Source organism: Lepidochelys olivacea (assembly GCF_965140295.1).
Source record: "Lepidochelys olivacea isolate rLepOli2 genome assembly, chromosome: 5".
NCBI lineage: Eukaryota > Metazoa > Chordata > Testudines > Cheloniidae > Lepidochelys > Lepidochelys olivacea.
In genome coordinates this window covers 3247225-3259506 of record NC_140415.1, presented here as the reverse complement: position 1 = coordinate 3259506, position 12282 = coordinate 3247225, and the positions used below count along the sequence as shown (strand labels likewise).

The following is a 12282-nucleotide window of genomic DNA, read 5'->3' as shown; positions in this document are numbered from 1 at the left end:
TGGACGAGAAGCTGGATATGAGTCAGCAGTGTGCCCTTGTTGCCAAGAAGGCCAATGGCATTTTGGGATGTATAAGTAGGGGCATAGCGAGCAGATTGAGGGACGTGATCGTTCCCCTCTATTCGACATTGGTGAGGCCTCATCTGGAGTACTGTGTCCAGTTTTGGGCCCCACACTTCAAGAAGGATGTGGATAAATTGGAGAGAGTCCAGCGAAGGGCAACAAAAATGATTAGGGGTCTGGAACACATGAGTTATGAGGAGAGGCTGAGGGAGCTGGGATTGTTTAGCCTGCAGAAGAGAAGAATGAGGGGGGATTTGATAGCTGCTTTCAACTACCTGAAAGGGGGTTCCAAAGAGGATGGCTCTGGACTGTTCTCAATGGTAGCAGATGACAGAACAAGGAGTAATGGTCTCAAGTTGCAGTGGGGGAGGTTTAGATTGGATATTAGGAAAAACTTTTTCACTAAGAGGGTGGTGAAACACTGGAATGCGTTACCTAGGGAGGTGGTGGAATCTCCTTCCTTAGAGGTTTTTAAGGTCAGGCTTGACAAAGCCCTGACTGGGATGATTTAACTGGGAATTGGTCCTGCTTTGAGCAGGGGGTTGGACTAGATGACCTTCTGGGGTCCCTTCCAACCCTGATATTCTATGATTCTATGATTCTATGATAACAACCTTGGCAAATAATGCATTTTAAAAATCTTGGCCTACTAGGAAACATATGTATATAAGTTTCCATTCCCAGTTACAAATCTAGCATTCTGGAGCAAAGTCACTAAAGTATAGTCCAACAAACAAATGTTTATTTAACGGGCCCCTCACTTTTCCTTCCACCGCACCCCACTCACCGGTGTTGTCCTTGGTCAGTGGGGACTCAGAGTTCAGAGGTGCTTTCACACGAGTTCATCTCCCTGGTGCGGGGCAAGAAGGCGCCTTGCTCGTTCCTCCAGCGGCTCACTGTTCGCTCTGGCCACTGTTGTTCGTTGTGCCCCCGTTCACTCCATCGCGCTGTTGCCAACGGCCCCGCGCCGTTGCCTTCGGCTGCCACCTCCATTGTGACCTCTGCCAGTGGGTCTCTTGAGGTTCCACCGGCTCTCCGTGATTTCAGCCGAGCTCTCAGTGGGGAACCTCGCTGCTGGTGCAGACTGGGCCGTCTCTGCCACAGAAACGCTGTCCCCCAGCCGGTCTAAGCGCTTAGTCCTGATTCTCAGTGATTTCAGCTGAGCTCTCAGTGGGGAACCTCGCTGCTGGTGCAGACTGGGCCGTCTCTGCCACAGAAATGCTGTCCCCCAGCCGGTCTAAGCGCTTAGTCCTGATTCTCCGTGATTTCAGCTGTAGTGGTCACTGAACACAACAAAAGACTCTCTATGGAGCCTGATCAGCTCTGTCCTTAAACAGGGGAGCGAGGCAGGTCAAACAGTACTTGTGACTCAGACAGGCCGTCAAGCAAAACACCTGTCCCCACCCTCTCTCTCCATGCCCTCAGTCAGCACAGGCTAAGGACAGTTCTACTGCCCTTTCCTCCTATCATAAGAAAAACAACATTTCATTCCCCCTCTTCCCCCCTCATTCAAGTGATTTGTAACCTAACCCCAGCCAAAATCTATCACTTGGGCAAGGCAGCTCTGTTTGCTGGATACCTAGGTAGATGAGGTTTGAATGTAAATACAATCTGGTCCTGAAGCCTTTCCCCCCAGCCCCCAGCTCATCGCTAGCTGTCCGGGAGAGCTCATTTAGACTTTGCTTACAAATCTTCATTTGAAATGATTAGGTTGGCCAACATCACCGAAATGAATTCACTGACATGGTCATAAAAACAACAGCTATATAAGGAAGCTAGTCCATGTTCATACTTTTCAAATCTATGATACTTTTTCAGATACACTTACTTTATCATACACTGTATATGCTTTTAAAGTCTGTATTAACGTTTCCATTTCAATTCAAATTTCCAAACAGTCACTAAATTGGCATGTAACTAATTCACAAAACTGGGGTGGGGGGGAATCACTGTATGTATAGATGAGGAGGTAGGGAGGACGCACCAATAAATGGCTAGGGAGGGAGGCATAGCTCGATGGATGGATGAATGGGTACCTAAAGCTGGATGGATGGATGGATGGATGGATGGATGGATGGATGGATGGATGGATGGATGGATGGATGGAAGGGGGTGTGTGGGGATGGATGGATGGATGGATGGATGGATGGGGTATGTGGGGATGGATGGATGGAAGGGGGCATGTGGGGATCGATGGATGGAGGGATGGATGGACGGATGGACAGATGGATGGACTGATGGACGGAGGGAGGGATGGCTCAGAGTACGTATAGATGGGGAGGTAGAGAGGACATACCAATGAATGGCTAGGGAGGGAGGCAGAGGGGTACCTATAAGCTGGATGGACGGGCAGATAGATGGGTATGTATCGATAGACAGCGAGAGGAGTACGTATGATAAGTGGAGAGGTAGAGATGGACGGATAGGGGGCGGGCTGTGATGACCAGATCTTGCGCCTCACCGGCACTGCTCATTGGATGTTACTTTTGGGGGAGCCTGTCAAACCCTATTGCTGTTGCCTGGTGACACCAGGACATCATCGTGCAAGTCGGCACCACGTGATTTTGTGCCCCAGGGTGTGAAGAGACTCTCCCTTCCAACAAACGTGGCAGCCACGGGGAGTGATGGGAATTGCTCCCCAAGCTGGGCCCTGCGAGATCCCACCCTCTGCCCCAGCAAAACTGGGGAGGAAAATGTCCCAGTTGCTAACCCAGAGAGCCAAACGGGGTTAGCCAGCTGGCTGGAGCAGGTGGGGGGGGCCCATCCCACTGGCTTTGTTTCCCAGGCAGGCCTGTCTAATTTCTGTTTCTCTTAATGCTCATATCGGTCTTTCCTTTCCCTCAGATGACAGACAGGAGACCGCATTGAACCTGTCCACCAACGGCATTAGCAGCATCAACATGTCAATAGAAATAAATGGAGTTGTCTACACAGGTAAATAGAAGGGCTGCTCAGCCCATGTAATTGCGGCCAGGAAATCCAATAAGTTATAGCCACTGCCCGGCCAGCGAGTCCTTCCTTCAATCTGATGTCTTTACTATAAAATCCATTGTAATGAAGTGGCAGGGCCGAGCATGCTGGGGAGGCGGGGGCGGGGAGGCAGAGCTGCAGATTGCCCTGGTGAGCCCCAGTCGATTCGGTGGTGGAGGGCGCTGGGTGGGCGGAGGGGGGAGCAGCACCAGAGGCCTGGGCTTTAATCACTGCGGGATCAGTTGGCCGTAGCGTGGGGGTGGGGACTCACTGCACAACCAGGGGGACTGGCACAGACAGATGGAGGGACTTATGCTGCAGCCAAGACGGTGGACGGCGGCTCCTCAGCTCGTGCCCGCTGGAGAACTCACCTTCCAGAGCCAGGAATGGAACCCGAGATCCCTGAATCTGAACGTTTCTTTGCTGTCCACAAACGTCCATCCATGAAACCTGCTGGCAAAGTGTCTCCCATGGCAGTGGGCTAGCAGGAGGGCTATGCACCCCAGACATCACCGGCACCCCAAGGGGCACCAGCCGCTCTGCACGGGGGTGAATTTCACTGTTAGATCCCCTGCCTTTAATCTAAACCACTCCGGTGCACCCAGACACCACGGTGATGGGTGCCATACAGGTGCTGGTACGAATGCTTTTGCTGAGGGTCATAGTGTTATTTACCCCTTCACATAACACAAGACCCAGGGGGTCACCCAATGAAATGAACTGGCAGCAGGTTTAAAACAAACAAAAGGAAGTATTTCTTCACACAATGCACAGTCAACCTGTGGAACTCCTTGCCGGGGATGCTGTGAAGGCCAAAAGTATAACTGGGTTCTAAAGGGAACTAGATAAGTTCCTGGAGGACAGGGCCATCAATGGCAATTAGCCAGGATGGTCAGGGACACAACCCCATGCTCCGGGTGTCCCTAAACCTCTGACAGCCAGAAGCTGGGACTGGTCGACGGGATGGATCACTCACTAATTACCCTGTCCTGTTCATTCCCTGTGAAGCACCCGGCACTGGCCACTGTCAGCAGACGGGATCTTGGGCTGGATGGCCCCTTGGTCTGACCCAGGATGGCCGTTCTCGTGTTCTCAGAAGTGCACTGGGTGCATGCGTGGCTGGGAGCAGAGATGCAGGCGGGGACAGATCTGTGCTGAGAGCCGAGGGCACGGCCCAGAAAGCTGGAGTTCAGTGGGGAGCCTGAATGATCCAGAATCTCCCACCCTTTTCCTGCTCACGAGCTGCGAGGGATCAAGGCTCCGTCTCTGAGCAGAGCAGCGACAGCCCCTCGGCCGAGAGCCCCTGTGGGAGCGGCTGGGAAGGTTTCGTACAATCTGAGGCCTGTCCCTTTAAGTGTGCGTTCCCACTTTGCTAAGTGGGTCACCCCACTCCCCCCTGGAGACGCCTCCTAGCCATGCTGCGCTGCCCCAATTAAAATATAAAGCTGGATTTGACAGCAGTTAAATATTTAACTATATGGAAAGGTCAGGGCTGATAACAGCCCTGTGTCTGTACCATCCTTCCTTTGCCTGGGGGAGCCTGCTGGCCTGACACCCCAGCTATTCCCCAGGCTCCTCGCCTACAGGCGCCAGGCACTAGGCAGCAGAGTTGGGAGGAGAAGTCAGAGCCAGAGGCCGGGGAGGAGAAAGCCATGCAGCCAGAGATGAGAGGTGGGGCTGCAGGGGAGACGGCTCCTGCACCTTCCGGGATGGGAACGTGGGGAGGAGAGACCAGCAGGGAGCGCCAGCCAGGGCGAGTCCATGGAGGGCGTCACCGTGAAGGCAATGGTGAACTGGGTGCAGGACGTGGCTGGAGGGGACCTGATCTCGCTTCGTGGTGGGTGAGAGAGGGATTCCCCTGTGCGTGGCACGTGCCCTGCCCCTCTTCCAGAAGCAGCCCCGTGGGATGCTCCAGATACGGGGCTCTCGCGCCAGGCAGGGAGAAGCCACGTGAGCAAAGGGACAGTTCCAGAGAAAGGTCCTGGCTTCATGACGATCCCTCCCTGCCTAGATCCCGGTTCTCCCGAAAACCTGCCACACGCGACACGGGCTGTGGACCCCCGGGCCATGCTCCTCCACCTCCCGCCCACACATGTCTCTGACGCTGGCTGGCAGCTGCCCCCAGCTCCTCTCCTCCAGGTGCTGATGCCAGCGCTGGCTGCTGGCGAGGTGGCAGGGTGGGTTCACCCACGTGCAACACACGCACGCTGGCTATTGCAGCCAGGGCGCCAACGTGCTGCTGCAGGCACGGGAGCTTCAGCCCTGCCCTGGTGCCACCCCGGCCCCCAGCTGCTCCTGTAGCTTGGGCCAATCAGGCTGAGCCTCTCACAGGCCTGTGGCCTCAAATGCCGGGGGGCGAGGGCTGGCCAGGGAGCCCCCAGCCCCGGGCCAGCGCAGGAGTGTTCCCAGGGCCAGGCCGCAGGTGTCCCAGAGGACCACTTCCCCCAGCAGCCCCCCGCATGGCTCTGTCTCCTCTGGGCGGCTGTGATCCTTAGGCATGTCACAGGCCTGGCATCCTCTGCTTGCAGCGTCTGGCTGCCCGAGCCCAGCTGCGACGGGCGGCACGAGAGGCTGTAGCGGGCACCTGCCAGGAGTCCAGGGCTCTCGCTGGCGTCGCCGGCTCCTGGTGCACGGCTCTGCTTCTCCCTGGCCTGTGATGGGATCGGGTGGGCCCTGCTCAGCCGCCCAGCTGGGCCAAGCTGGGAGTTGGTGGAGTGGCACCAGAGAGGGCTCTGCCCAGGCGGGTGGGCAGAGAGGTGGCCAGGCCCCATGGGAGGGGCCTGGGTGTCAGGAGACCTGGGTTCTATCCCCGCCACTGCCTAGATAGGTGACCCTGGTCCAGTCCCCTTCCCTCCCCAGGCCTGGCGCCCAGTCACCCTTCCTGGTGGGGGGGTGGCCAGCTGGGCCGGGGCCTTGAGCTCTGCTGGGACCCAAGGGCGACGGTCATCGATAAATAACCCTAAATGAAGGCAGCAGCTCCACCGCCCCACTGCACCTCTGGGCTGGCTGCTGCCTCGTCCCTGTGCCCACTGGCTTCCACAGAGACCCCCTCCCGTCCCGCATGGCTGGGGGCTAGCCCTGTGCTCCAGGAGGGAAACCAGGGCTCGTGGGCAAGCTCACAGAGCGGCCACCCACTGCAGGAGTTGGACTTACGGCCAGTGGGCGGCAGGAGGGAGCAGTGCCCCGGGGTCTCAGGCCGGCTGCGTGTGTATTGACTAGACTAATGCAAAACCAGTGTGCGATGGGAGCCAGAGCTGGCCTGAAGCTGGGGCAGGCCTGAGCACACGCAGGGGAAGCAGGGGGCCAGCACATAGGGCCCCTTGGGGTATCACAGAGAGGAGATGAGACCTGATCCTGTACGTCGGATCAGCGTGCGGTGGCAGGGGCCCATGTACACGATTTGGGGGGGGAAGGGGTCCATGTATGGGATCGGGGTGGGAGAGGGGTCCATGTATGGGATCCGGCAGGGAGAGGGGTCCATGTATGATCGGGGTGGGAGAGGGGTCCATGTATGGGATCCGGCAAGGAGAGGGGTCCATGTATGGGATCGGGGTGGGAGAGGGGTCCACGTATGGGATCCGGCAGGGAGAGGGTCCATGTATGGGATCGGGGTGGAAGAGGGGTCCATGTATGGGATCCAGCAGGGAGAGGGGTCCATGTATGGGATCGGGGTGGGAGAGGGGTCCACGTATGGGATCCGGCAGGGAGAGGGGTCCATGTATGGGATCGGGGTGGGAGAGGGGTCCATGTATGGGATCCGGCAGGGAGAGGGGTCCATGTATGGGATCGGGGTGGGAGAGGGGTCCATGTATGGGATCCGGCAGGGAGAGGGGCCCATCTACAGGATGGGGGGGGGCGTGTACAGGATTGTGGGGGGAGAGGGCACCCCTAGCGTGGCTCCAGGTGAAGGTCTGGGGCTGGCAGTGTTGTCACCTTTGTAGCAAAGCAGCTGTTGGGATACATTTGGGGAAAAGGCAGAAATTGCAGGGCAGGATCTTGAGGGGCCCGGGGTGCAGAGGGAATAATGGGGGGCATAGGGGGAATTGTGGGGTCTGGAGAGGGGGAACATGACGATGGGGTATCGCAGGGCCCACGGGCACCGTGGCTGGGGTGCCTGATCCCCATGCCATGGGCTCTGTGGTGCCCTCGGGGGCGTGCTGGGTCACCCTATGTCTCTTTGCTCCCACAGGTGTCCTGTTTGCCCGCAGACCCCTTGGCCCAGGGGCACCTGGCAACAACAGCAGCAGGAGCTCCCACGGCCCCTCGAGCCCGGTGCCCGCGCAGAACCAGCGGCTCTCGGCCTCCTCACGCAGTCACACTCCCGCCAGTGCCTCGCCGTGAGGGCGGGAGAGTCGCCGAGGACCCCCCACCCCGCCAGCCCCCCATCAGCCCCCTCAGAAATAAAGCAACTTGGAGTCAAAGTCCAGAATCCCAGGGGAGCACCCGCGACATGCCTTCTGCATGCGTGCCCCCCGCCTCTGACGCAGCAAGACCCCTTCTGCCCTGGCCACCTGGGCCACAGGAATCAGCTGGGGGGGGGGCGGGCGCTCTGGCTGGGCTGCAGTGGGGTGAGGGGCTCTGGCCGGGCTGCTCTGGCCTGTGGGGCTCTGACCAGACTAACTGTGGGGTGAGGGCCACTAGCCGGGCTGCAGTGGGGTGAGGGGCTCTGGCCAGACTAACTGTGGGGTGAGGGCCTCTAGCCGGGCTGCAGTGGGGTGAGGGGCTCTGGCCAGGGTGCAGTGGGGTGAGGGGCTCTGGCCGGGCTGCAGTGGGGTAAGGGGCTCTGGCCGGGCTGCTGTGGGATGTGGGGTGAGGGGCTCTGGCCAGGCTGCTGTGGGATGTGGGGTGAGGGGCTCTGGCCAGGGTGCAGTGGGGTGAGGGGCTCTGGCCGGGCTGCAGTGGGGTAAGGGGCTCTGGCCGGGCTGCTGTGGGATGTGGGGTGAGGGGCTCTGGCCAGGGTGCAGTGGGGTGAGGGGCTCTGGCCAGGCTGCTGTGGGATGTGGGGTGAGGGGCTCTGGCCAGGGTGCAGTGGGGTGAGGGGCTCTGGCCGCGCTGCCCTGTCCTGTGGGGCTCAGGCTGGGAGTGCTGAGGACTTTGGCTTTCACTGCACACACTTGGACTTGACCCGTGTCAGGGGTGGGGGCGGGGAATGTGGCTGCTCACGTGTCCAGGCCGAGGCAGTGAGCGGGGCAGAGGGATCTGCATGCACCCCGCCCCTAACACACTCACGTATGATGCCACACGCACAGCACATGCCCCCCCAGCATGCCCACGTGGAATCCCCTCTCTCCGTTACACACACACACACACACACAGTCTGTGTGTTACCTGCCCATGTGGGACACCTTTCATCATTATACATAGAGCCTGCCCTGGTACACACTCGCTTGTGGTACCCCCGTTACACACTCGCTTGTGGTACCCCCATTACACACTCGCTCGTGGTACCCCGTCACACACTCACTTGTGGTACCCCCATTACACACTCGCTCGTGGTACCCCCATTACACACTCGCTCGTGGTACCCCTGTCACACACTCACTTGTGGTACCCCCCATTACACACTCACTCGTGGTAGCCACCTCTCTTGCACACGGTCCTGTTGTCTCCCTGCTCATCCTTGGCAAACCACATGTAGTGTCCCTGGGGAAGCTCCCAGCCACCAGCCCCAAGGCCAGGCCAGAGAGCAGGACAAGGAGGAGTGGGTGGCGGGGGCAGGGAGACAGAGCAGCAGGCAGGGGAGGGGAATGTCTGGTCCTGGGGCTGGCCACAGTGCTCCTCATGGACTCAGCCAACCCCTAAGTGCCCCATCCTGCCCCCAGCCGGGGGCACTGGCAGAGCTGATGGGGCTGGCTGGGTACAGAAGCCTTTCTGGCCCTGGGGAGGAGCGGAGGGGCTGTTTGGATGCCAGCTGGGGACAGCAGCCCCTCGTAGTGGTGTCTGGGCTCCTGTGCCAGGCAGCTCCTAGTTCGGTTGCTGGGTGCTCTTTGCCCTTCCTCTCAAGTCGCCTTCACCTTCGTTACTGAATTCCCTCCCTGTGGGGCTCAGGGCCACAACCCTGCACTGTGGGTACAGGGAGGGCACCCCCTGCGGGCCTGCACTGTCCCCCGTGCTCCCCTCCTCCATCCACAAGGCCCCCAAAGATGGGAGAAGGAGCGGGGCACTTGGATAAGCTGGACCCTGAGGTGTAAGGAGGATTCCTGGGGTTAAAGTGGCGACCTCAAAGCACCCACCTGAGCCAGGAATCCCTGGCCCCAAGGCGCCCGGCTTTGCCCGCTGAGCTGTGGTGAGCTCGGCATAGATCCCGCCCGGCCCCCTGGTGCCAAACCTCACCAGACTCCTGCCCACCTCCCCCGGGGCTCGCAGGGCAGGATCCGTGCCCCCTCCAGGCCACAGGCAGAGGCGGGGTAAGGCTGTGGCGGGCGCAAGCCCAGCAGCAGGTGGATCTCACACGGACGAGGCCAGGCTGGGCGATCGGCCCCAGGGAAACGCCCGGAAGGGCCAAAAAGCGTGAAAAGGGAAATGGGGGTTTTCCACTGAAATTGCGATATTAAAAAAGCAGGACGTTTCCCCTCCCCCAGTCTGTACCCCACCCTCCTCCTCCATCGCCTGCAGAGCCCCTCCCCACCCCACTGGGGCAGCCTGCTGCGGGGGAGGGGGGATGGGAGGGGCTAGGGCTAGTGGGAGGGGCAGAATGGGTTGCGAAGGGGCGTAGTCTGGGGGTGGAGCATAGGTGGTGGGCGGAGTCTAGAGCAGGCAGTGCAGGAGGGGGGCCAGTCTAGGGGAGGCCGTCCTCGCCGAGCATGTCGCCCAGTTTGTCCCACGGTTGTCACCATCCTGGCACTGAGATCCAGCTCCCCCACCGATGCCAGCTGTGGTTCTCCCCATCCCATCAACTCCCCCCCCACCTGACTGCAAAGACACCCCCCCCAAATACCTCACTGTGCAGAGAAGCAGCCAGGCAGGGAGCACACGGCGCTACCTCATCCCCCCCTGCAGGGCCCTTGCCCGCCGCGACTCCAGAGCCCTCTGGGGAGCCCGGCGGGATGCTGCCTTCCTTCCCTCCACTCGCTGCCTCGCCCAGGGCTGGGGGGTTCGTTTGCACGCGTGTAAATTGCTATGGTACTAAAGAAGGGAACAAGCAGATCTAACCTCACGGCTACCTCATTGTGCGCTAGGAGGTGCCAACCTCCAGGCTGGCAGAGGGTGCCGGGGGTGACACCCAGAGTCTGGCCTGAGTGGTCTTTGCAGCCTCAGTGCTTTCTACTGCAGGGCGAGGCCAGGAGATCCGTGCCGAGCTGAGGGCCACGGCGCTGTCGGCAGACTCAGAGCCGCGGCCCGTGGGCTTGGGCGGTTCCTGGTGGGAATCCCCTTTTCATCTTCCCAAAGGGTCAAAGAACAATAATCCTGCAACTGACCAAAGACGCCCTCTTCCCCGAAGAGGATTCTCTTCCTGTGCCCCCCGGGGCTCCCCAGAGCTGCCTCCCGGTGGTGGCGCAGGGAAGGAGCGGCTGTAGACTGCCAAGGCTCCCCAGCTTGCGGGCGCCAGGGCGGGCCTGGCAGCAGCTGGGGCCAAGCCTCACCACCAGCTTTGCGTTCAGCCCGTCCTGCTGGGACATGCTGGGCACCGCATCAGCGCCCGGCGTGGCTGGAAGAGACGGACACTTACGGTGCCGTTCCACCGGCCCCTGAGGACAAGGGACTGGACTGAGCCAGGGTGTGGGCGGCCGGGGCTGGGGTTGAATTTCAAAGCTCTTGTACCAAAGATCCAGTGCCTCAAGCACTTGGCTTTCACTCTGTAGGGCCAGTAGCACCCGGAGAAGGGGAAAGGAAGCAGAGAATGATCTTACTTCTGTCTATTTGTCTGTCTGTCTGTCTGCTCTTGGCTAGGAGCTCTTCCTTTGCTGTGCTAGGCTTAGAGGCTGTATTGGCTTTCGCTCGCTGTGTATGAAGCTTTCCGAGGTTTCTTGCTTTTCCTCCGTTCAGTTTCTTCTCTCGTAGGGTTCGGAGTCGATCCAGTGCACGCAGTGGCAGCTGGATTGTGGTGCTCAGGGGTATCAAATAACCAGTAACCAAAAAAGGATGAAAGAGACATTTTCCTGCGGCTGCTCTGAGTTCCAGCGTGTTCAGACAATTAAAATGCTGCTTTTCACTGAGCTCTCAGCTGCCTGTCTTGTGTCTGGCGTTCCCGGTACCCACAGTGCTCCCTGCCCTCGGGCCGGGATTCTCTGGGCATGGGCTGGGCACCGGGCTGGGCACCGCAGCATCAGGTCATGCACAGGTCTCCCAAGAGTGCCGCCTTGCAGGGGGCAAAGTGGCGGTGAGGAGGGGGCTAAGCCCACACTGCTCAGGGCGCTGGGACAGGGGCCCCTTGTGTTCCCTTTTCTCTGGAGAGATCTGGGTTTAAGGCCAGCCCAGGCTGAGAGTGGTGACGGGTCTATTGGTCTCTCAGGCCCGAGCACAAACCGGGCTGCATGGCAGAACCACCCCACATTTCAGCAGAGCCTCGGACCTGCCAGGACAGCACCAGGAGGGGAGTTACTGAGAGGCGTTGGCAGAAGGGTGGTGGGAGCCAGACCAGGGATAGCAGGGGCTGCAGGGCATTAGCAGGGACCGTTGGTCCAGGAGGGCATTGCTGTTTGAACATTTCCCATCCCCCCCCCCCCCCCCCCCGCATCCATCGCATGCTGTTCCCATCTGTGGGGACTGCACCTGGGACTTTCCGGGCCAAAAGCGCAGGCCTCTGTCATTGGAGCCAATGGAGAGTACGTCCCTGTGTGCAGCAGTGGTAGGTTGTTATCATCCCTGGGGCCAACTGCTGGAGTGGGACAGGAAGACAAGCACAAGGTTAGCAAATCACACACATTCAGGGCGCAGCAGAGGTGGGGAGGCATGACCGTGAGGCAGCATTGTGTCCCCTGGAGGTCAGGCCCCATGGGGCCCAGTCCCAAGGATAAAGCCCATCTTGGCTGAATTCCCTTTGGCCGTGCTCTGATTGCGTCTGTGCAGCGAGCTGGCTGTTATCAGCCAACACACGCCTCCCGTGGATGGATTGGCAAATCCATACTGGGAGCAGCGAGATAATCGGCTCAATAGCTCAGGCCAGTCACTCGCCTGGGAAGGTCCCAGCGACAGTCTGCGGTCCCCAGGGGTCCCTCCCAGGGGCCCAGGGCGAGGAGGGGATGTACACCGCACACCAGGTGACAGGCAGTCTGCAGCTCTGCCCGGTTAACAGTCATGTGGGCAGTG

General features: G+C 59.7%; 1 protein-coding gene across 2 annotated transcripts in view; it reads left to right on the top strand.

The window, feature by feature from the left end:
- ARID3C (AT-rich interaction domain 3C) overlaps positions 1–11189 on the top strand; it is a 158027-nt gene extending 146838 nt beyond the window's left edge. For both annotated transcript variants that reach the window (XM_084627670.1, XM_084627671.1), the window contains 2 exons: positions 2908–2997; positions 7223–11189. In XM_084627670.1, coding sequence (XP_084483796.1) covers positions 2908–2997; positions 7223–7374 — 242 coding nt within the window. In that variant the 3' untranslated portion in view covers positions 7375–11189. The remainder of the gene's footprint in view (positions 1–2907; positions 2998–7222) is intronic.
- Positions 11190–12282: the final 1093 nt, after the last annotated feature.